The 22,044-nt window shown below is 46.2% G+C and overlaps 1 protein-coding gene across 1 annotated transcript in view; it reads left to right on the top strand.

Annotated features, from left to right (window-relative positions):
- Positions 1-22,044, top strand: part of Kif13b (kinesin family member 13B) — a 153,007-nt gene that overhangs the window by 126,305 nt on the left and 4,658 nt on the right. Inside the window, exons 35-38 of the mRNA XM_032918154.1 lie at positions 1,709-1,762; positions 7,806-7,917; positions 9,176-9,294; positions 19,691-19,753. Of these exons, the coding sequence (XP_032774045.1) occupies positions 1,709-1,762; positions 7,806-7,917; positions 9,176-9,294; positions 19,691-19,753 (348 nt within the window). The remainder of the gene's footprint in view (positions 1-1,708; positions 1,763-7,805; positions 7,918-9,175; positions 9,295-19,690; positions 19,754-22,044) is intronic.

The following is a 22,044-nucleotide window of genomic DNA, read 5'->3' as shown; positions in this document are numbered from 1 at the left end:
TGATTAATTACTAAGCAGACTTCTCTCTAAGGGAGTAAAATTTAATTCTCTGGGGTAGAGGAAAAATTCTCTGAAGCTGGAGAAAAAAAAGTGGGAAAATGCCACACACAGAGGCACATACACACACTCAGACACTCAACACACACTCACATACCCTCTCACACTCTCTTACTTGGTGGATAAAGCAAAGCAAAGCAACTCCCATCACTTCTATCCCCCAGCAGAATCTCTCAAGCAGTGTAAAATCACAATGCAGCTATATTCTGTTTTTCTTTAGGTGAATGATTACAATGAGTAAAAAACTGCATGTTCCCTAATGCCTTTACATGATTAAATGTTTCACGTAATACAGATAAAAAAACAAATAATTCCCAAGATCCCACGTACAGTCGTATCTAAGCAACTTGTTATAGATTAACAAAGTGTAAGCAAGCAAGCAAGATATTGCTTTCTCCCCCAGTTTCTCTTACTGGCAGGCTGCAATTTGTAGTTACAGAGAAGGGATCAATCATTTTATTATTTATCTTAAAAAGAGATCTTATAAAAACATTTTAAAAGAATCACAAATCTAAACTTTTATATAAAAACAAACGGTCACTGCTACTTTAAACCGTCAGGGTGCACACCTACCAGCTAACAATCATATCAGGAAGCCGAGGGCAAAAATGGGTACAAGAAAGGAATCATTGCCTTGATCACCAGACCAGCCTTAGCAAGAAAGGCGTGCCATCTAGTATTAGTTGGGCTGCCATTGTTTTTGTTCCCTGACCTCACAAAAATCCCTGGCCCAACTATCAAGGGTGTGGCTTTCTGAACTTTAAATTGTTCTCCAAGATTTTCTGCATCAAAGCCACTAGCGAACACATATTAACCTAACTTTACTAACCGTCCACATCTCCAAATTCTTTCTAGGGGTGGTGGACATCACTAACATCTCCATCTCTAAGTTCTCTCTGGGGGTGGTGGTTCAATCATAAACCTATTGCAGCAGCCATGCTGGAAAAAGACCACTGTTATTGTAAGTGCCAATGACACTGCCCAGGAGGGACTGGAAACCTTCATACAATTCATCGATTAGGAGAGGAGTGATGACTTTGGGGGGTGGGGTGGGGGTGGGGAGATGGTGACAAGCAGAATCAAACTCCACAACAGCACAAGGTCCTCAGAACGCATAGTCTTCAGTGCTCTGCCTCTCCAAGGCACACCCATCGTGTTTGTGCTGACTGGTGGGCTGCATTCCATGAGTTCTAAAGCTGTTTGCTGTTCCTCTCACACAAGCCTCCACAGTAATCTAAATAGTTTATTTTTAGACAAAAGGCTCCGGCGATGGCTGGATCCAGAGGCATTAAAGGAGTGAAATGTGTTCTGTTCAGGCCCAATGAGGTGCCACCCCAGTGTATAGAGGACACTAGAGCCTAGGTAAACCACCCATGGGAAATTGCTGGTAACTGCTCAGTGGTTCTCACATCCCAGAGACACACTGGTCTGAAGTATGGGTCTTGGTTGGTTGGTTGGTTTGGTTATGATTTTGTCTCACTGTGTCTCTCTGACTGGGAAGCAGGATAACCTCAGACTTACTGTGATCCTCCTGCCTCTGCCTCCCAGATTACAGGCACAGACCCTCAGGCCCTGTTTGATTTGATTTTCAAAGCAGCCTCTTTCTGGATGCTCTCATGCTTTCATATGAATCCCTTTTATCTCTCGCCAGTTGTCAGGAAGCCGACAGGAGCTTAGCCCATCCCACAGTCTAAGCAGCAACAAGGTGAGTTAACACTAAGCTCCTGCCTCTTTTCTCTTTTCAAACCTCTGTACTTGCATATGTCTGACCTCTTTGTACACACCTTGGTTTTGTGATGTTTACTGGGGAAAGCTCCACACTGGTTTTCCGATCCTGCTGTTGAGATCCACTAACACCCTTTTTACTAGAGTTGAAATGTTTGGTTTTGCTAAAAATTATCTTTCTGTTTATAATATTCCATTTACTTATAAAGAAGAAACCTCGAATTTTACTTATAATAGTAAAGCTATGGTATGATAGAAAACTTAAAAGAAATAAAAAATATTTATAATTATTGTTTGTTAGAAAAAAATGTGTAAATCCCAGTAACAGCTTTATGCAAATAGAAACTCACTATTGTTTACTTAAAAAGGTCAGCACTTCTTGCGGCTGCCTGATCTGGGCGCTACCCCTCACAGTCTTTTTTGTCACTCTGAGGTACCTGGCTAAGTGTCAGTGCTCTGCTGTCAGAATGACCCTAGTGTAGATTGGGAGTTTGCATTGTCATAGTGGCAGGGTGATGTGAGTGGCTACTTCAGAATGACTCGGGTATTTTGGCTGGTTGATGATAATTGTTAAGGCTGAGTGGTGTTCATGAGACTATTTCTAGTTTTGTTAATTATTCTGTATTTGTGTTTGACATTTTCTTTATGGAAACATAAACAATGAAGAGGAAGTTAAAATGACTAAGACTCATTTTAAACTCAGGCTGTTACCATACCTGAAAACATAACCAAGCCCACACGTGAAATCACACAAGGGCACATGTACACACAGACAAAGTGGAGCTCAGTGAGCGAGTGGTGTGGATGGGCTTGGACAGGTTCTTCCAAAGGAAGGAAGCAGAACTTTTGGGAACTTGGTTGTGCGATGATTTTTAAGTGTGATTATAGGAGTTATTAAGGAAAAGATATGTAATAGGAAAGAAAAAGCCTACTTTGTGTGTTCGGGGGAGGTGCGTTTAACTCAAACCCTCAGTTACAAGTTCCTTGTAAGAAGTGGCTGAGATTTTGCTTTTCTGTCTCCTCATACTTTCCTTATTGTAAAATTGAGACCAAGCTTCCTTTGCAGCAGTAGAGAGGATGAAGGGATATTCATGTACTCCAGGCTGAGGCAGATGAGTAAGAACCACACATAAGGGGCATACACGTGCTCTCCACACATCCTGCAAGGGCTGCAGTGAGGTAGTGGCCATGTGCGGAACCCCAGGGGTGACCCATGTGCACATAGGCAAGTGAAGAGCTGGACTTTACATTTTGGATAGAAGCCCCTGTGTCATTACAGGTACAGGGTGAACAGTCTTGTCCAGAAAAGAGTAGGGTGAAGCCCAGGGAGTAGGGGCCTTGTTTGGAAATCCTGAGACAATATATGCTGATGCCTTGGTGTGTGTGTGTGTGTCGGGGGGGCTGTGGTGTGTAGAGTACTCCAGAGTGCTGTATGCAGCTATCTGTGTGAAGAGGGAAAGCTCATATGGATAGGAAAGACTATGGAGGGGAAAGAGATGTCCTTGGGAAGGAATAGAAAAGTCAGTTACACCAAAGAGATGGATTCTGGGATCCTCTGGGCAGGAAGAAATGTATGGGGAAGGAGAGGAGTAGGTGCCATTCAGTCTTTGTGACAGAGTAGATTACAAAGGAGCAGGCCGTGGGAGCAGCAGGCGAGGCTGTGGGAGTGTATGTACATGTGTGTGCAGAGAGGAGGAGGCAGATAGGTCATGTTAGACCTTGGGCTGAGGACCAATAGGGTTGCTTGGGATAGTACTGGTTGGCTGCACCTTTCCAGGCCATTTCTGCTGAGCATTGGGAAAGTTCAGACTGAGTCTCTAGCAGTCTGTGTTTGCTGTATTGCTTGAGGTGAATGAACATTAAATGTTTTTGTTACTGTCCTAGCAGCTTCTCTTTTCTGTTCTAGATTTCTTGGGGTTCATGATTAATTTGGAGAAAATGGTGATGTTTCCAGATGCTCAGATCTGGCTTGTGTGATGGTTCTGTCTTGGTGACTTGGTCTTTTAGTCTTTCCTCTAGACCACAGAGAGCTGAGCCTGTTGCCTGGGGCTTCGTACAGTTTACTCTCAATCTGTCTGTTTCTGTCTGTCTCTCTGTCTCTGTCTCTGTCTCTGTCTGTCTATCTGTCTGTCTGTCTGTCTGTCTGTGTCTGTCTCTCTCCCTCTCCCTCATTCTCTCCCTCTCTTGGCTATAAGCAGCATGTGAGTACCACCTTAGGCTGTTGCTTTTGCCCCTGGGCCAGGAGGAGAATTGCTTTGTCACAGATGCCTGTGGGAGGACAGGCAGATGGCAGTGGACAAGAATATTACAGACCACGTGAATGGAATACAGACCACCAGATAGCCCCGCATTTCCTGTGCAGGGCCTAAAGCAAAGCACTGTAAGAGATTATCAGCTCACTAATGTATGTCATATCTTCTCACTAGTGAGAAAAAAATCGTATTTCTCTCAGAATCAGGGAAGAGGATTCAACCCTGTAGCCTGCTAAGGACATTGCCTATATCATTTCGAATGTGTAAAATGAGTTATGAACATCTATAGGAGAGTTCTTTAAGATGGCCAGTGTTTAAAAGGTCAGAGGACCTGTCAAACCCTTAACCACAGCTGTGCCTACAGTGACTCTACATAGGTACTCAGGTGCTACAGGAGCATCCTGACAGGGGCAGAGGAAACCAGTTGCATACCTGTGCTGTGGTTAAGCACTACTCACATGCACATGCACACAGATAGGCACTTGGGGAGAAATGCTCCATCTTGATTTCCCTACAAGGAAGTATTTAATGTCCAGGGAGTTAGTCCTACAGATTTCAACCCAGACTTGGTGATGCTAAAATTACAAAAAAATGTATTTTGAAATCATCAAAAATAATCCTCATGTTAGTTGTGTCTGTCTTGTAGGCATTCATGGAGTCAGCTCTTGTTTTCTCTTAATCCATTTGCTGCTCTCAGCTCTGCTACAGATCAGCATTGTAGGGTTATGCTGTAAATGAGCACTGTAGGCTAGAGTGTGAAGTGTTTCTTTCAGGCATCATAGGCTAGCCAGAGCACTATGGTTTGTCAAAGAACACAGAGAGTCCACTAGCCAGTCCACTAGTCTTTCTTCCCCTGTTGTGGTCTCATGAGAGTAGATTTCATCTTGGTGTTTTTGCTTACAGTTATGGGGTGCTTTGCCTCTGTTTTAGAGACATTTTTAATAGATGCAATGAAAACGGATTCTTTATACTGTGTTCTAGTGGATATCCCATGCAGAATTAATTTCAGCTTGTTGCTAGCTTTGATAGTGTATTGAGGACAAGGACAGCTGTCAAGTCTGTTGTCATTCCTAAAGCCGTTTTAAAGAATGACATTTGTAGTAAATTAGTAAAGCAGTGTTGTCCTCTGAAGTGGTTTCATTGTGTGGTGCTTTTTGAGGACCTCATAGGTGCCAGAGAAGGGCACTACTATTGAGCTGTATTCCTAGCCCTCCTCAAAAGCTCTTGACAAAGTTCAGGTCAGCTGGTGTCTAGAGCAGGGTAGAGCTCACACAGCTTCCTGGAACTGCTGTCAGCTCTGCTTTGGGTCAGAGATGCCAAGCATGAGTCACTCTTGAGCTGCATCAGAGCTGCCTGTGGGCTGGAAATGACACAGGCACATCTTTTTATTTACTTTTTTGCCACTTTCTTGATCAAAGTCAGTCTTTTACAGAAAGCCAAAAAAATGATATTTGGTAGAAGAGCAGAGGCTGATGGGAAGACCACTGGTGGGCATAGAGTCTCTAAGGACCTCCTAGACTTGCTGGATTGGCTGTGCCTCTGAATCTGGGCCCCTCCTAAAATCTTGAAAGGGTTTATTTTGTTTTTTGAGTTCTGCTTCTTAGAACAAATAGTCTCTGTGTGTGGATCCAAATGACCCCAGAGTCTTTCCCAGTCTCTCCATGGCAGAGTCTGAAGCTCAGCGTGGGAGCAGACAGTAGGACTAGACTAGTCAGTCTCCAGGAGGTGCCCTGTGTGCCCTGTGGTGCAGGTGTGCATGGCTGTGGCAGAAGTAAGGAGGTGTCACGCCTTTTCTCCTTTAGGTCTGAGCTGTTTTAGAGATCTCAGAAAATTCCAGAGCAAAAATCTCAAAGTGCTCTCTACCCACAGTCCCAAGTTCATTCCCTCTGAAGTACATTTAACTGGTGGCTGCTTTGTTTTGTTTTTGGTTCTATTCTCTTCCCCAGCATTTCAGTGAAGGGAGAAACTAGCATAGCTAGGCAGGCCCAGTTTATTGCAAAGTCAGCACTTGTCCTGTCCCAGCACAGGGTTGGGGTGGGGCACACAGTCGTGGGCAGACCTATCCTGGATGCTCCATTCATCTCTGGTGAGCTGTGTAGGGGGAGGAGAACCACATGGTGGGAGATTCCTGTGCCTCTAGGGACTGGCAGAAGAGGGGTTGGGGGGCCCATCTTGCTCCTCTTCAGGTCTGTCCCTAGGATGCAGAGCCAAATGTGCCAGGGTACTCAGATCCTGAGCAGGGCAGTGAGGCTGGGAACAAGTGACTGAGGTTCCGTCTGCCCTGACTACAGGGACCTGTGCTGGGTGCTGTGACAGTCTCTCCATCTGCCATTAATTCACAGGCCTGCAGTGCGTGTAGCCTGTGTCTGGGTGTTGTCCAGACCTGCCATTTATTTATACTCAGAGTCTCTGGGTGTGGGGCCGGAAGAGCCACTGCTCTTGTTCAGCCTCAAGGGGACATTGTGCACTGGGTGCCAGGGGAGCCCTGATTGTGCCCCAGGGAAGGGACATCTCCTTCAGCTGTTACTGGACAACTCCGTGTCACACAGCTTGGATGCTAAGTGCAGCGCAGATGCTCAGTTTCCTAAGATACACAGTGTGGTTGTGTCAGCTGCCAGACAAGGAAGCTAAGATATTAGAGTAAATGTACTCTGTACTGAAGGAGGATGTCTTCAGAGCAATCTTGTATGAACTTGACATCAACAGACATTGCAACATTCCTTCCACTGAGACTCCTGAAACTCCTGACCTTAGTGTTCAGACACTGACCATGACACCCCAAGGCACCAAAGTGGGCAGCATCCCAAGAAGGATAACTAAGTTAGAACGCAAAAAATTAAGAATAAAAATTAACAGAAGACTAAAATCTGTAAACAAGTGTGTTATCCATAGGAGTGTCGCTGCCCCGCTGGAACTGTGTTTCGTATTGCCCCATCACGTGCCTGGAGTCTGTTTCCTGAGGGCTGAGAGAGAACATCAGTGTTGTGTTGTTTTGTTTTAGTGCCATCAAGTGCTGAGAGTTCTCAGTGGTGAACATGATCCAGATCTCTTAGAGCTTATTGATTTCATGATCAGTTCTTAGGTTGCTGCTAAAAGCAATAGATTTTTATTCCATGTAGGAAGCTGTGGGGCTGTCACCTCACTGTTGAGCCTCCCAGGACACAGATTTCCACCCTGCTTCTCAGCAGCCCCCAGAAATCCTGGTTAACCCCTGGGTCCTTTGACTGTAGAATGCTCAGTTAAACTGATATTAAAACTGTTACTTAACCTCAGTGAGAAAGACCTGAGTTATCATAGGATGAAAGGAAGCTTAAGGTCTGCTCACAACTTGGGGCTTGGTGCTACTTCCTGAACTGTGGGAAGAGGAGCGCCGCCTGGTCTCCCCCCCCTCCCCCAATACATGGGCTCCAGGTGAGACAGGTATGAGGGTGTCATCTGCAGCCGCAGGAGCCAAGACAGAGTTTGAGGGCATTTATTTCTAAAGGCCTGCGTTGAGGAGGTGGCAAGATGCAGTAGAGTTTGGGATGACTTGATGGCAGCCACAGGTGTGAAGTGAAGAGGAGTCTGCAGTAAACACTCACCTGTGAGGGGACACAGCCCTGTAAGCGCGTGGCAAGCACGAGGAAGAGTGATGCAGTCAGACTTCCATCCCAGAGAATAGCTGCTGTAGCAATGCTAGTAGGCTTCTTTCTGGAGTATTGTATAATTTTTTAAAAAATAAACTTCTTAATTTGAAACAAAATGACTTGCTTTTATCCCTATGCTTAATAGGGTCGGTGGGAAAGTCAGCAGGATGTGTCTCAAACACTAGTTTCCAGAGGAATAGCTTCAGGTCCTCCAGTTCTCTCTGTTTCACCCCAAAATAACCAGTCTCCTGATCCTGGTAAGTTTTTTTCATCTGCCAATCACTGCCATGAAATCTGAGTATCTTTCAGGAAAAGGTTAAATCAGGATGTCCTGCTAGGTCCTCAGGCTATTCCTGTCCATCAGAATGTCACCTTTTCTTAGCCTGTTGGGTGGGTGGCATCAGGTTGGAAGGGTGTTTTTACCACCCTGTATTCCTCTGATAGATTACCCTGTGACCCCCTTATCTTATTCATGCTCCACGTGTTTGTTAATACTTCCTGTCCATATGTGGTCCACAAAGACCTTCAGCTTTCACACCCTCACATCTGTCAAGTTTTGGTATCAAGCTTGTGTTGGCCTCACACAGTGCTTTGGAAAGTGGTTCCTTCTTTTCTGCATGTGTTTCTGTATGATTGGTAATATATACTCCTTAAATATTTGACAGGATTACCTAATGATGCTGTTTGAGGGTGGCATTTTTTTGGTGGAGAAGATTTTGAATTATGACTTTTGTGTTCCTTATCAGGCTGCTTCCTAAGTCTTAATTTTCAAAAAGTCTTTAATATTGACTAGGTTATTGTTTATTCTTATAAATGTCACAGTATTTACTCTAACTGTTCTTTTAAGATTCATAGCCAGGTGTGGGGTGCATATCTTTCATCCCAGCACTGGGGAGGTAGATCGGGAGGATCCCTATGAGTTAAAGACCAGCTTGGTGTACGCAGTGACAACCTGTCTTGAAAACAAACCTTCAAAACACTACAAGTGAGCACGAAGACCCAAGCACACAAAACAGAGTTCTCCTTCCTCTAGAAAAACACGAGTTCTCCTTCCTCTAGAAAAATAGAGTTCTCCTTCCTCTAGAAAAACAGAGCTCTCCTTCCTCTAGAAAAAACAGAGGTCTCCTTCCTCTAGAAAAACAGAGCTCTCCTTCCTCTAGAAAAACAGAGTTCTCCTTCCTCTAGAAAAAACAGAGCTCTCCTTCCTCTAGAAAAACAGAGTTCTCCTTCCTCTAGAAAAACAGAGTTCTCCTTCCTCTAGAAAAGAAGTTAGTCCTTGTTTTAGGTGTTGACAAGGAGTGAGGGTAGGTACACTGGCAGGAGCCATGCGCATGAGGGCATCATAGTTGCTTTAGTTACTGCTGTTTAAATTGGTAGGTGCCAGCTGTGATAATCTTTTTCTGCTAATGATTTGGGGTGTCCGTAGTAGTTTATATTGCTGGGTTTGCTTACAAACGACTCTTGGCAAATGCACAGCAGAAGTTATGTGCCTCTGTTTTCATTTCATCCCGACAGGACTGAACCCAGCCTCTTACTTGAACCCAGTGAAGTCCCTGGTGCCACAGATGCCAAAGCTGCTGAAGTCTCTCTTCCCTGACAGAAGGGGCAGACACTCATCTCCTCTTGTACAGCAGGTGAGGAAGCCTCAGTGAGTGTTTCCCTGAGGTGCTGCCGTGCTGGCACTGTGTTGCTGTTCTGAAGCTGGAGGTAGAGGAACAGCCCAGTGAGGGCATTTGAGCCAGCTTCTGACCCTAGGGGAGCCTGTGGTAATGGCTCCTCCCCTCTTCAGATAGCCAAGCTTTTTGCACATATTGACACCCCATCCTTTCTGCTCTAAAACAAAAACTGCCAAGTCTGCTACTAACGTGATTCATGGTGCTATCACTTAGTACAACAGTCGTCACATTTATGAGGGTGCACTTAGTATTGTTTGTGTTGCCAAGGAGAAAATGTAATTCTATTTTTAATTCACTTTTCAAACAATCTTCAATCATGCTTCTCCCCACCCCCTTCCTCAGTGGACAATCAGTTCTTTGACTCAAAGTAGTCACTTGCCTTCCTTCTGTTTTAAAAACTTTGTCTATCAATGAGCATTAGAGAAAATGTTCTAGGATTTTCCAGACAACCAAGAAGCTTCCTTTACACGGTGGTGAAAGGTTCACACTTGGAGACGCAGTATGTAGTCGTGTAGACTTTAGCTCAACAGAAATTGTTAAGTGAGGTTTATTTATACTCATTCAGAAACACAAACCACACAGGTACAGCTGGCGGAGTGGGTCTTCGCATTAGCTCCTCCACATTTCAAATGTCCCAGTGTCAGGAAAGTAGGTCAGTAGCTGTCGGAGGCTTGTGTGAAGGCATCTTCAGGAGAGATGGTTTTGGGGCCAATAAGCTGTCCTGTCTGTAGAGAGAGCTTCCTGCCCAGTGTGACATCAGTTTGCACATCAGCACACAGAGCAGTTGGCACAGTGAAAGACAGCAATTTTGATAATGTCTAAATTACACCTAGGTAGACAGATCAAAGGTCATTTGACAGTTATTGAGATGTGTCTGTGAATGGAAGGCTCAGGCAGACTTTGACAGTGGCTTGTCACTGTGCACGCTATGCTGCTTTAACTGGTCATTGTTTCATCAAGTATGATGTGAGGGTCTATCTGAATTACTGAAGTAGATGTAAAGAAATTGCCCTTCCCCAGTCTGCCCTGGTGGCCTACAGCCCACATGACAGCCACCATATCTTCTGCTTTTTGTAAGCACCATGGTGACCTTACATGGAGTTTGATGACCATGGTTTCTCAGCTGCTCTTCATTGCAGGCAGTTGTCTAGATGGAGGGGAAACGGAGTCAGGTTGAAGGCGAGCGGCTTTTGTTATGCTCTTCTTAGTTCTCAGCAAGCAAGTCAAAGCCCTGACTGCATAGAAGAGTTCCCTCGTGCTCACTGTATGTGCTGAAGCCCTGAGCTTTGGCGAGGAGAGGAATAGCAGCCGGGTAGACACAAAGCCGGATGGGAACAGAAAGGCGGCCTGTCGTGTCCAGGTGACAAGACACCTATGGAAATACAAATTAACACTGGGTTTAGTGACAGTGTCTGTGGTGTAGCTAAAACATTCGAAGTGATTTGTGAAAACACCTTCCTGGGGCAGATGTCTCCATATCTTCAAGGTTGCAGGCTCTGTCCTTATCTGCATAAAACCATAAGACTTGTATCACCAACAGCATGCCCTTCTTGGTGGCCTGTCCTAGGCTGGGTGTCCAGGTCCCTTCCTGGCCCTCTCTGTTTATCCACATTTAACCAACTCTTCCCCTGGGTAGCTCACTTCATTCCTTTCTTTAGCTGTTCATATGATATACATTAGCCCATGTTTGGAAACCTTCTGGAAATGAAAGCAAAGTCTGCATTCTTGCTGTGGCTTATAGCACCCTCCAGGAGTGAGCGGCCTCCTTTAGTCTGTGTATGCTCCCTTCCAGGTCCCCACGAACACACAAGCACATGCCATTCAGCTTGAGTGCCTGCCTCTTCTTCCAGTGCTGCAGGCACTCTGTTTCTCCTGCTTTGGTTTAGAGCCATGCTGTCATGGAGGTCACTATGTGGAAGCACAGCTAAGCGCCCCCAGCCCTCTCTATGAGTCAGATAAAGATAGCACACTGCCTCCCACCAGATACACATGTCTTTTTCTTGGGAATTTCTATGTTTCTGTTTGCTGACCATCTCCCTCTGGAATATAACTCTAGCGAACAGGGCTCATTTGCCCTGAATCATCCTCGTAAGCTGGAGACACAAAGTTGTCTCACTGTCTCTTTGTATGCAGATGGGAGATGTGGCCCCGTATGGACCTCTGTCACATGTGTAGAAAGCACTGTTTGTGAGTTAGCGGTGAGACAGGCACAACTGAGTGGGGTCTTGAGGTGTCAAGATGTTTGTGGACCTTCTCTCCTAGGTGGATGGGCAAGCCCTTAAAACAAATTCCTGACACCCTGATTTCCCCCTTGGGTTACCCAAAATGCACTCCTTCATCTGCTCCTCCATCCAACCCCTGAGCCACTGCTTTCCCTGACTGTCTGCTGAAGGTCTGTGGGATGGAAATTATAATTGTAAGTGACAGCGTCAACATTAGTTTTCTTGCAACTCGAAATGTGCTCTGTGCTGCTGCTCCCTGGTGTGCACGCTTGGGTGGGGTTTCAGTGCCAGTGGGAGATGGAGATGAATGGCCTTCGAGCCTGGCTCCTGTATGTTCCTCTTTCCACTTCCCCATTCTCTTGGAATTCTGATTGTATACTTGAAATCCTTCCTTGTGGTTTCTCCAAAAGCTGGGTCATCTTTTTTGTGTGGCCTTGGCCTCTGCTGGTGGAGCCAGGGCAAGAGTGGTCCGTGTTCTTGAAGGCCTACCCAGTCTCAGCGGTTCTGGGTTAGTCTGCCTGCCGCTTGTGGGAATACTTTCACAAGCCTTCATCTTTGCTTTGTCTTGTAGGGGCCCATGGGGGAATGGGTGGGATAGTAATGTCTTGAACTTGGCAACAGTGGAACTGACTTATCTCATCTAAATGATGCACCTGTACCAGAGTACCACTGTCTTAGTTTGGCTTAGTAATGCTGTACCATGACCAAGAGCAAACTGAGGGAGTAAGGGTATCTGGTGTACACTTCTGCCTTGTAGTCTATCACTGAAGGAAGTCAGGGCAGGAACTCAAGCAGAGCAGGGCCATGGAGGGTGCTGCTTACTGGCTTGTTCCACATGGCTTGCTCAACTTGCTTCCTCATAGAACCCAGGACCATCAGCCCAAGGATGACACCACCCACAATGGACTGGGCCCTCCCACATCAATCACTAAGAAAATGCCCTGGACTCAGTGCTTCTTACCCTGTGGGTTGAAACCCTTTTGGAGTAGATTGACCCTTTTCAGGTGTCACCTAAGACCATAGGAAAACACAGATATTTCCATTATGATTCATAACAGTAGCAGAATTACAGTTATGATGTAGCAACGAAAATTTTATGGTTGGGGACCTCACAACATGAAGACCTATATTAAAGGGTCATGGCATTAGTAAGGTTGAGAACTACTGCACTGTAGGCTTGCGTATAGAGAGATTGACGGAAGCATTTTCTCAGTTTAGGCTCTTTTCTCTCTGACAACTCTCGCATGTGTCAAGTTGATATAAAACTATCCAGCACAGCCACCGACTAGGAACAGTCCACAGTTCCACCTGACACTTCTGTTGGATTTTTTTGTTCTGTGTCCACCCTTTTCAGTGTAGTCCTTCTCTTTGCTATTGTATTAACTACAAAAATACACAAAAACACTTAAATGGGGAACTTCAGGGTTCACTTCTAAATATTTTGTTTTAAAGTTCCCATATTCTTTTTGAGTTTGTTTTTTTAAAACTTATATTTTTGCTATCACCTGCATAGTTCTTAGTTATAGGGTATCATCAGTATTTGAGTCACAAGCACAGTGTTGGGTATATAAGGCCTAAGATAGAGGCCCGGTACTCTGGCTGTTAAGCATCTGGCCAGCATAATGTATCTCCACATTCATGGCTGCCACCCCATCTCCCCTTTTAAGGAGGACTCAGTAGCATCATGAAGCTAAAGGGAATGCCTCTCAGTCTCCTGCTCTGTGTCACCAATCTGGCAAAAAGAACTCCATGATCAATGCCTGATGATCTTGCTTGCTGCCTGGCTCTGCCATTACTCTTGTGTAGGCGTCTGATGCTGGCAGCAGTAGTTTAGCCAGGTGTGAGCCCTAGGTTTTATGTGCTGCTGTACTTAAGTAAGCAACAAGCTGATGTTGAGATGTTTAGACCCTGACCCAAGATGGAACCTAGAAAAAGTCCATGAGTGAACGTGCCGAAGAGGACCTGTCCCAGCTCTGAGGACGGGAAGCACGGTCCAGGGTTAATGTTGCTGGGACTTAGAGACAGCAGATAGAGAGCAACACTACTTAGTTACTTCAGGCTTGCAATCTGAAGAGAAATAGAGATCCAGATTCCAGCCTGTATACCATGTTCAGGGACACAGGTCTGTCATTGGAACCCAACTCACACTTCTCTCTTAAGAGGAGAGGAATTGAACAACTTCCTTCATGATGATCCCAGTTTAGTTTGGAAGATAACACTTCCTTTGAGACAGTTGCATCACTGAAAGGGTGGCATTATTTCAGAGAAAAATGAAATGCTCTACAAGGAAGGATTGAGGAGTGGGTTATCTGACTTTTGGTATCCTGGTGCCAATACCTCAGGAGAAGAAGGACAAGGTGATTTCTCTGAAGTGTTGCCACAGCGAACTGGGATTGGAATTAGCAGAGCATAGAGACAGCTGTGAGAGCCCAGTAACCATAGATCCTGCTCTCTACCACAACCCAGGTGCTGGCCATTCCTGGGTGTGAAAACAAGGGGTTTCCAAGAGGGGATGCTAACCCATGTGAGGCCCAGAGTCTCCTCACACTCCCATCATTCCCCTGGCAGGACAGATCAGTTGGGAGGGAATGCAGGTTTGTTCTGAGAGAATGAACATTGCCAAGAGCCCTCTCATCGGCAGCCTTGGTGTTTTCAGGCAGAAGCATTTTATTCTGCCCCTTATGCAGGGCAGGGCATGGGCACTGGTAGGAAGAAGTTTGGTCGGCACTTCTGAGTCACAGAGTGGCCCAGAGGCTTCTGGTTCCTGGCTGCGGTTCTTTTCTTTTGTGATGGAAGTCCCTAGTTCCTGTTTTACAAACAAGATTCTCATAACATAAGTTGTGTGTAGTCTTCTTTGTGCGAGTGTATTCATAAAGAGTTGGGCTTCTCATTTTCATGGCAAGCAGTTCTGGTTGTAATCAGTTTCTGTCTGAGTTCCAGAAATGCAAAGATACTGCATAGAAAGAGGTGGCAGCTGACAAGACTGCTGTCTTTGACCTTCTGAGGCACATTTAGTAACGAATCTGGGAAATAATGAACTACAATTAATGAAACCCGCACCCGTGTTCGAGTGTGTCTCTCAGACAGCACATACAGTAATTGAAAGGACTTCCTGCTCTCTAATTAGTCAGATTGAATTAATTTGCCATGATAGCTCTCTTCACGTGTCTGGAAGTCTGTCTTCCTAAAAAGTTGTTGGTGTGCTTCAGAGTTTGAGATCCCAAGTGGCTGCATTGATTAGTGCAGGGAACGAAAGGGTTAAAGTCAGATTGCTGGCCCACAAGTAACCCTTTGGGTTGTGTGGCTATATTGTCTGTAGGCGCACCAGGCCACTGTCACTTAGTGCCGACTGACCTGTCGAGGAAACTCTGAGATATATGTGGGCTCAGCTCCCCCATCACACTTAGAGCCTTAGCGTTTTACACAGCATGAGCTGAATAGGTTTCAGCTGAATTTGATTAAAAATAAGTAATAGTGTTCATAGAATCACTGAATCAGGAAAGTATTTGAAGGAACCAGACAAACTAGAAAGAAGAGAGCCTCTTCAACCATATTTCCTTGTCCCTCTTGTTCTTGACCATGGGCAGGGAGATTGTGGGCTGCTTCAGAGTAGGGAGTTAGAAAGTCAAGTCCATGTGTTGGAATGCTTCCCCTATCTGGATCTGCAAGGAAGATTCCAGAAGGAAATGGGAGGACTATTCAAGAATGCATAAAGCCCTCACAGGGATTGCTGCATTTGTCAGAAACTTTGTCACCTCCTATAATGGACACTTGGATCTTGTGGTTGACAGAGCCATGTGGAAGGCAGGGTAATGGTGCTTTAACCAGGACCTGTAGTGATCAGCCCACCCCTTCCCCACATGTGGCCATGCAGAGAACACATGTGATCACCACCTTCATATATTTACCTCGTGCTGGTGAAAGAGTAATCTGAGGGCACTGTGCAGGTCAGAACACCCACTTCTCCATTTGAAATAGAGCCACCAGACAGGTAAAAAACTGGCTTAGGCATGACTGACACTCTGTCCACACCAGCCTGACACAGAGCATAAAGCAGAAGGCAGCTATGGGAACATGGTAGATACCAGGCACTGAGGGTTTTAACGCTACCACAGCTTCAGATGCCCCTAGTGAGGCCAGAGCCTTCCCTGAGCATGCCTCTGCCCTCATTATAGGCATAGCCACTCCTCTATGAACATAGCTGTTAGACACAGGCCTCTGTTGATGAGCTTAGGGTGGAGGCTTGGTCCTCAGCAGTATGTGTGGCTGTTAGCAGCACTAGGCGCTACTCCTATCAGGCTTCTAATGCCCTGCATCTAGGCTTACTTAGAATTTCCTCATATCATGAAAGTGAGATGTTGGTTGCTTCTGATTATTTGTAGCAAAAAATAAAATTTATAACTCTTATAAAACTAATTTTTCCTATTTAGACCTAAATAGTTGATTAATATTTATTTAAATAAAAGCTGAATATTAATTTGGACACCATTTTGATCAAATTCAGGGTAGTAGGTAGCTGTTAGAAAAGGTTTATAAATATAAAAATTGTAGGTAAAAAATTCAATATCGTTTAAGTTTAAAGTAGTTAATGTTTACTTTGTCCAACTTCTCTTGTTCCCTTTACCCAGCTTTGTGCTAAAATTTACAAGGATTCCTCTTTTTCCTTTGTGCTGTTTGTTAAATGACTTGTGTATGTGTTTATTCCTTTAGAAAACACAAAGACAGCACTTATTGATGGCCTTCTAAGACTGGAGGCTAAGATATTCCTTCTGAGCGCCACAGAGGCATAGGCAGTGCAGGGTCCCAGAAGGCACTGCCAAATGTTTGTGACATAGGGAAGGGAGTGGGCATTCATAAAGCCTGGGCAGATGCTTTGAGGGTGAGCTGTGATCTCAGAAACGTTGCCAGGTTGTGGTGGTGAGTGTGGTCTGTTGGGTCTCAGCAGTGCTTAGCAGTGCCATACAGAGGCTCGTGTGCATGGCGGCCTCTGACTCAATGCAACCACAGTGCTTGCAACAGTAGGCTATGCTCTCCAAGCCCCGGTTCTGGAGCAGGAAACAGATAATTATATTCCCCCTTCTCAAGGGACTTCTTAATATTTATGGTTGTGAAATACTTTGCAATAGTTTTTATTAATAGTTACCAGATGTGTCATAAGGATTAATGAATTTACAGTCTGCAATGTTTAGAGCTCCTGAAATAGAGTCGATGTCTGTGCAGGGAATGTGGTAAAGAATATTAAAATGCAAAGAGTTGAGCATGGAGAGTGGAGCTGTTGGGTGTGAAGGAGCAGTGGTTCACATGAGGTTTGTATCTGGTACCTTACGGTGACTGCTGAATTCTCCTGTCTGTCCTTAAACTTGGGAGGTTTGAGGGCCCCTCCTCCATATGTGGCTATACACACTTAGCTCCTCTCAGCCTAGGTAATACCTCTGTCTTCTTCAGCCTCCAGACATTCATTTCCCTCCTTGTTCCCGCTTCTTTCTCTTCCTATCCAAGTTTAGGCCCTCCGGAACTCTCCATGGAACCACTGAAATAATGTCTTCATTGACCCCTCATACTGGTGTCTTCCCTTTCTAACCAGTCTCCCAAAGAAAGCATCATCCTCACTGTCCACTTCAGAACAAGCAGGAGCTGATTGTGGCCACACAAGACCTTTACACCTCTCCATCCCCCTCCAGTTTCCCCACCACACTGAACTGAGCCTCTTCCCCTGCGGGGGCTGCTTAAGACCCCAGGGTCGCCACTCCTGAGGAGATAGCAGTTCCCCATCCCTGCCATTGCTGCTCAGGTTGGTCCCACACAGCCACTTGGTCTTATCCCTTCTCCCCTGAGTCCCCTCTGCCTTAGGACCTTCCAGTCAGGATCCACATCACACTTCATTTTAGTGATTTGGCTTACACATCTCTCCCCCCAAACAGATCACCACTCCTTAATGAGAGAATCCAGATGGACACTGAGACCTGCTGAGTCTGGAGAGCAGTTTCATGCTGGAACCAGGGCTTGGTCTGTTTGTGCTCTCAGTTAATTTTTGCAGCGATTTTGTTAAGGAGCTGCTGAGTCATGAGGAAGAGTGTGAACAGGCTTCCATGCTCAGTATCATGTCAGCAAATGTCCATGTTTGGTGGCTACTGTTCCCTCCTGCTAGGCTTCCTTTCTCTTTCTTTTTAAAGATTTATACACACACACACACACACACACACACACACACACACACACACACCAGAAGAGGGCATAGGATCCCATTACAGATGGTTGTGAGCCACTACGTGGTTGCTGGGATTTGAACTCAGGACCTCTGGAAGAACAGCCAGTGCTCTTAACCACTGAGCCATCTTTCCAGCCCCCAAGCTTCAACCTTTTTATGCCCCGCCCTAATGCCATCCATTTTCAGTCAGATGTAACTAAAGAATGGAACTTGCAGCCTGAGCCTGAGGAGGGAAAAACCTTTTACTGTCTTTACTAAGAAAATACCCTGCAAACCTTCCTTTGGGTCTGTGGAGAAAAGAACAGAGGCAGCATCAGGTCTCTTGGACTTAAAGGTAGAGTGCAGGCACACAGAAGACTGTTCCATTTCAGTGTCAGCTGATCTCAGTGAGGTCAGAGGTCAGAGATCTGGGTGCTGGGGGAGGTGATGCTAAGGCACAAAAACTTTTTTGTGGTAAGGCATGGAGGAGGTGGCTGGGGTCTTGGAGTTGAAGCTCTTCCAACCACATGGCAATAGCGCTGCTGTTCCCGGACGCCCGCACTTGTTCATCCTGAGGCACACGTGTTCTCCTCCCCTGCTGTCTAGCCCCCATGTTTGCAGGGTGAAATGTATATCCTTTCTCTACTCCAGTCCTTCCATCGCAGTCCTTTCTGCATTCTCCCCAGTACCTTCTCTGAGCTGTCCCAGTGCTGAATTAGAATGGGTCTATGGTGGTACTTACTTCCTAACAGAAGCCCTGGTAGCTATGGTGTCCCCTTTGCCCATATTTGTGTGTGTTATCTGCATTTGAGGAATGGTTGTCAGTCACGCTTAGGCTTGACGACTCTGTGTACACAGTCGGAACTTCTTGGAAATCTCAGGGCCTAGGATCCTAGGAACTAGGAGGAGATGGATGGAGGCTTATCCTGTTCAGGTTTTCACTGTCTTTGGTACATGTGGTCACTGATCAACTGGCCCTAATCCTCGGCTTTTCTTCCCCGGAGTCCTTCAGTAAATCCTTCAACCTTTCCAGGTCAGTGGGTGACATAGTCAGTAGAACTGTGGCCACCATTTGTCCCTCCAGCTGGACAGGGGAGGTGAAGCCCATGCTTGCTTACCCCTGCCTGTGGGTCGTTCTCTAATGCTGAGTGGCAGGACCTGGAAAGGCAGAAATGGTAGACTTCCGGTTTCTTCCAGAGACCCTCACACTGTCGTCTGCCTCTGTGTCCCACTGCTGTTGAACTCACCGTAAGATGATTTTGGTTCCTGCTCCCTCCTGACTTCACGTTCTTACCCAGATTCTTATCATTCTTCTAACACTCCTTGACTATGTCTGTAAGTCAAGTCTTCTGCTATGGTGTTTCACCCCTTCTCAGGTTCTTCCCCCCTCACCTGTTCAGGTGCAGGATTTTTTTATTCCTGGAATGTCTATTTGACCTTCTGCTGCCTCCAGTTGGCATTGCTCTGGCTCTGGCTGCCCTCTGCTTGCTTTGCTCAGGAGTCAAGTTACCTCTCTTTCTTTTCCTAACTCTGTTAGTTTCAGATGCCCAAGGCTGCCCAAGGCTGCTCCTACGTCTGTCTGCTTGATGCTCCAGCCTCCCTTCTCAGTCCTGCACATGTTGTGGGCTCCACGTGCTCCCTGGCTCAGGTCGACTCCCAGCTTCTGCTTTCTGTTTGAGTTACTTCATGTAAACACTTGTGCTCACAGTCAGTATTGGTCAGCATGTGTCTGTGACCACAGAGAAGAAGCATGACAATTATGTGTGTGTCTTGTCTCCTGGGCCAGCCTCTCTGGTGTGGTGTAGAACCCTGATACCCTCAAGCCTAATTGGCAGGAGTGTGATGGAGTTCCTGAGAGCTGTGACGGTCTCCTTGTGGCTCCTGGCAGCTTTCTGCTCTGCTCCTCCACCCTTTGGGCCCCTCACTCACGTACTTGTTTCCTCAGCCCGTGCCCCGAATCTTGGTGCAGCCTACTTTCTCAGATGCCCGGGCAACAAGGACAGAGGAGGTGAGTCACCAGGTTGGGGCTGTCCCCTTGCAGAGGTGGCCCTGACACTACCTCGGATCCTTTCACCCATACCTACCTTTCCCTCTCTGCTTCCCACTTTAATAATTAGCTACAATGTAGGTCACTGCCTTCTCCCTGCACAGGATCCTTGTTACACTTTGCTATTTTCAACCTGCTAATCATATGATTGCTAAAGTTTTTGGTGCTTGACTGCTAATGTAGTCTGTGCTTTAATAGTCCACCGCTAGGCAGAGGGGGTTTCTATAAACAGAACTATCTTTTTCTTGTGAGCATTTGCTTAATTCTCAGTTTTACAGTTCATTCTGGTTCATGGTATCAGCGTGAAAAGACTAATGTTAGACTGGGAGGGAACTGTCTCGTAAGGTCTCCCACAGCCCAGTAGCGCTCACCATCCTGTGACCAGCAGGCCTCCCTCGTCCCAGCACACCTTCAGTCTTTAGAAGATGCCTCATCTTCGTAGGGAAAGTAATGTATTCAGACAACAGCAAATAGGGTGTGATGATTTGAGGGACAATTGACCCTTTAGGTAGTGCCCCATTTTGAAAAGTCCCTTTCTCTCCAGTGCCTTACTGATGTCTTAGTGTTTCCAGGGTACCCCTTCCCTGGGAGCACTGTCGGTCATGTGGAGGCTCACAGCCGTGGGCATCCTACAGGCAGCAAATAGGTGTCAAGTGATTAGTTTCCGTTCCAGCCAAGTGGAACTGTTTGCTGGGTGCTGGGAAGGAGCCAGTGGAGGCTGGATCGTCTTTCCTTTGCCGTTGTTAGTCTGCCTTCACTGAGCCTGGCTTGTCCCTTCCATGGGGAGCATGCACAGCCCTTCAACTTCCCTGGGCTTCACTGTGAAGGACTGTTGCTAGTACCCGCATCCCTCTCCCATCAGGGATTCAAGTGGGGCATCGGAACACCTGTCACCTGAGGTGTTCTTTGCCTCTCCTTTCAATGCCTTTCAGTGCCAGAGTGGCACTAGAGGTGCTGAGTGAGCATAGAAAGGCCACAGGTCATGTCCGGCTTCTCTTAGAGCTGTGTGTATTTCCCCTGTGTCCGGCAATAGCTGACTAGCGTAGGAAAGAATAAATACAGCACGTCCAAGTTGTAGAAGAAAAATGATTGAAGGATCACCTAATCTTCCAGCATATTTATGGCGATGACAGTTATTGATCTGCTGGATTGAGTCAGTTTTCAGGCAGAGCCCCATCACAAAAATGGGCTGTTAATCTCAAGAGGTACCGTGAATTCCCTCCCCCAGAAAGTGTGCCTTGTGGGCAATGAAGGCTTCTGGAAGGAAGCAGGAATATAAATGACAGTTCACGGGAAAATGCATGATTTATCAAACCGCTGAGTTAAGCCAAGTAACTGGAAGAGACTTATAGATCTTAGCTACTTCCCAGTTCAAATAAATCCTATGTTTCAAATGGAAAGTGACCATCTATAGCATAAATATTGGGCTATATCTTTCTTTTTCTGCGCAGCCTTCCATCTTGTTCCCATTTCATCTTCTCCCTCCTTAGCACCGTGGGTTCAGAATTGGGAGGTAGTGCTTGGCCCCTCAGACAGCTTTAGTTACTAAAAGAACATCCTGTGCTCACTTCTTTTTCTTTTCTTTTCTTTTCTTTTTTTTTTTTTTTTCCGGAGCTGGGGACTGAACCCAGGGATGTGCTCACTTCTAAAACACCGGGACTAGCGGGGGCCTGCCATCACTATGATATCCTGGCTTCGTGTCTGTGTCTTCTGTCTGGTAACTCAGACAGTGATGTGAAAGGCCACCGGCTCTGTCCTTGCTTAGTGATGATCCTTGGCCCATGTCCCAGAATCAGAAGCCCCCGGGCCTTGACATAACACCAGTAGTCAGAAAAGCAAGCTCCTAGAAAAAGAGCCCTAGCTATAGGCAGCCTGGTCCCTTCCTTGTCCCTGCCTCCCAGGCTGAGCACCAGCAGTGTCTGGGGTCAGCGCCTCGTGTGCCTGCACTGCTTGCTAAAGCACTTGCAGATTGTCTGGTGAGGTCATCCTTTGGATTTTGCCAGAGAAAAGTGCTTCTCTGCCCTCTTTAGTGCGTTTCAGTCTTCCTCTGAGGACAGTAGAGGGTGAAGGCATCTGCCTCCATGGGAACACATACTAGGGAAACCGTGATGGGCAGAGTGAGGTGTAGTGTGTGTTGCTTCCTCCTGTAGTGGGGGCCTGTGCATCATGTGATGCCCTCCTGTGCTCAGGTGCAGGGCTGAGCATCTCTGTAGAAGATTCGGATGCAGCAGGGTTTGTGCCATCATGCTCAG

This window comes from Rattus rattus, chromosome 12, assembly GCF_011064425.1.
Source record: "Rattus rattus isolate New Zealand chromosome 12, Rrattus_CSIRO_v1, whole genome shotgun sequence".
NCBI classification, from domain to species: domain Eukaryota; kingdom Metazoa; phylum Chordata; class Mammalia; order Rodentia; family Muridae; genus Rattus; species Rattus rattus.
The sequence above is the reverse complement of the archived record's forward strand: the minus strand, read 5'-3'. Positions and strand labels throughout refer to the sequence as shown.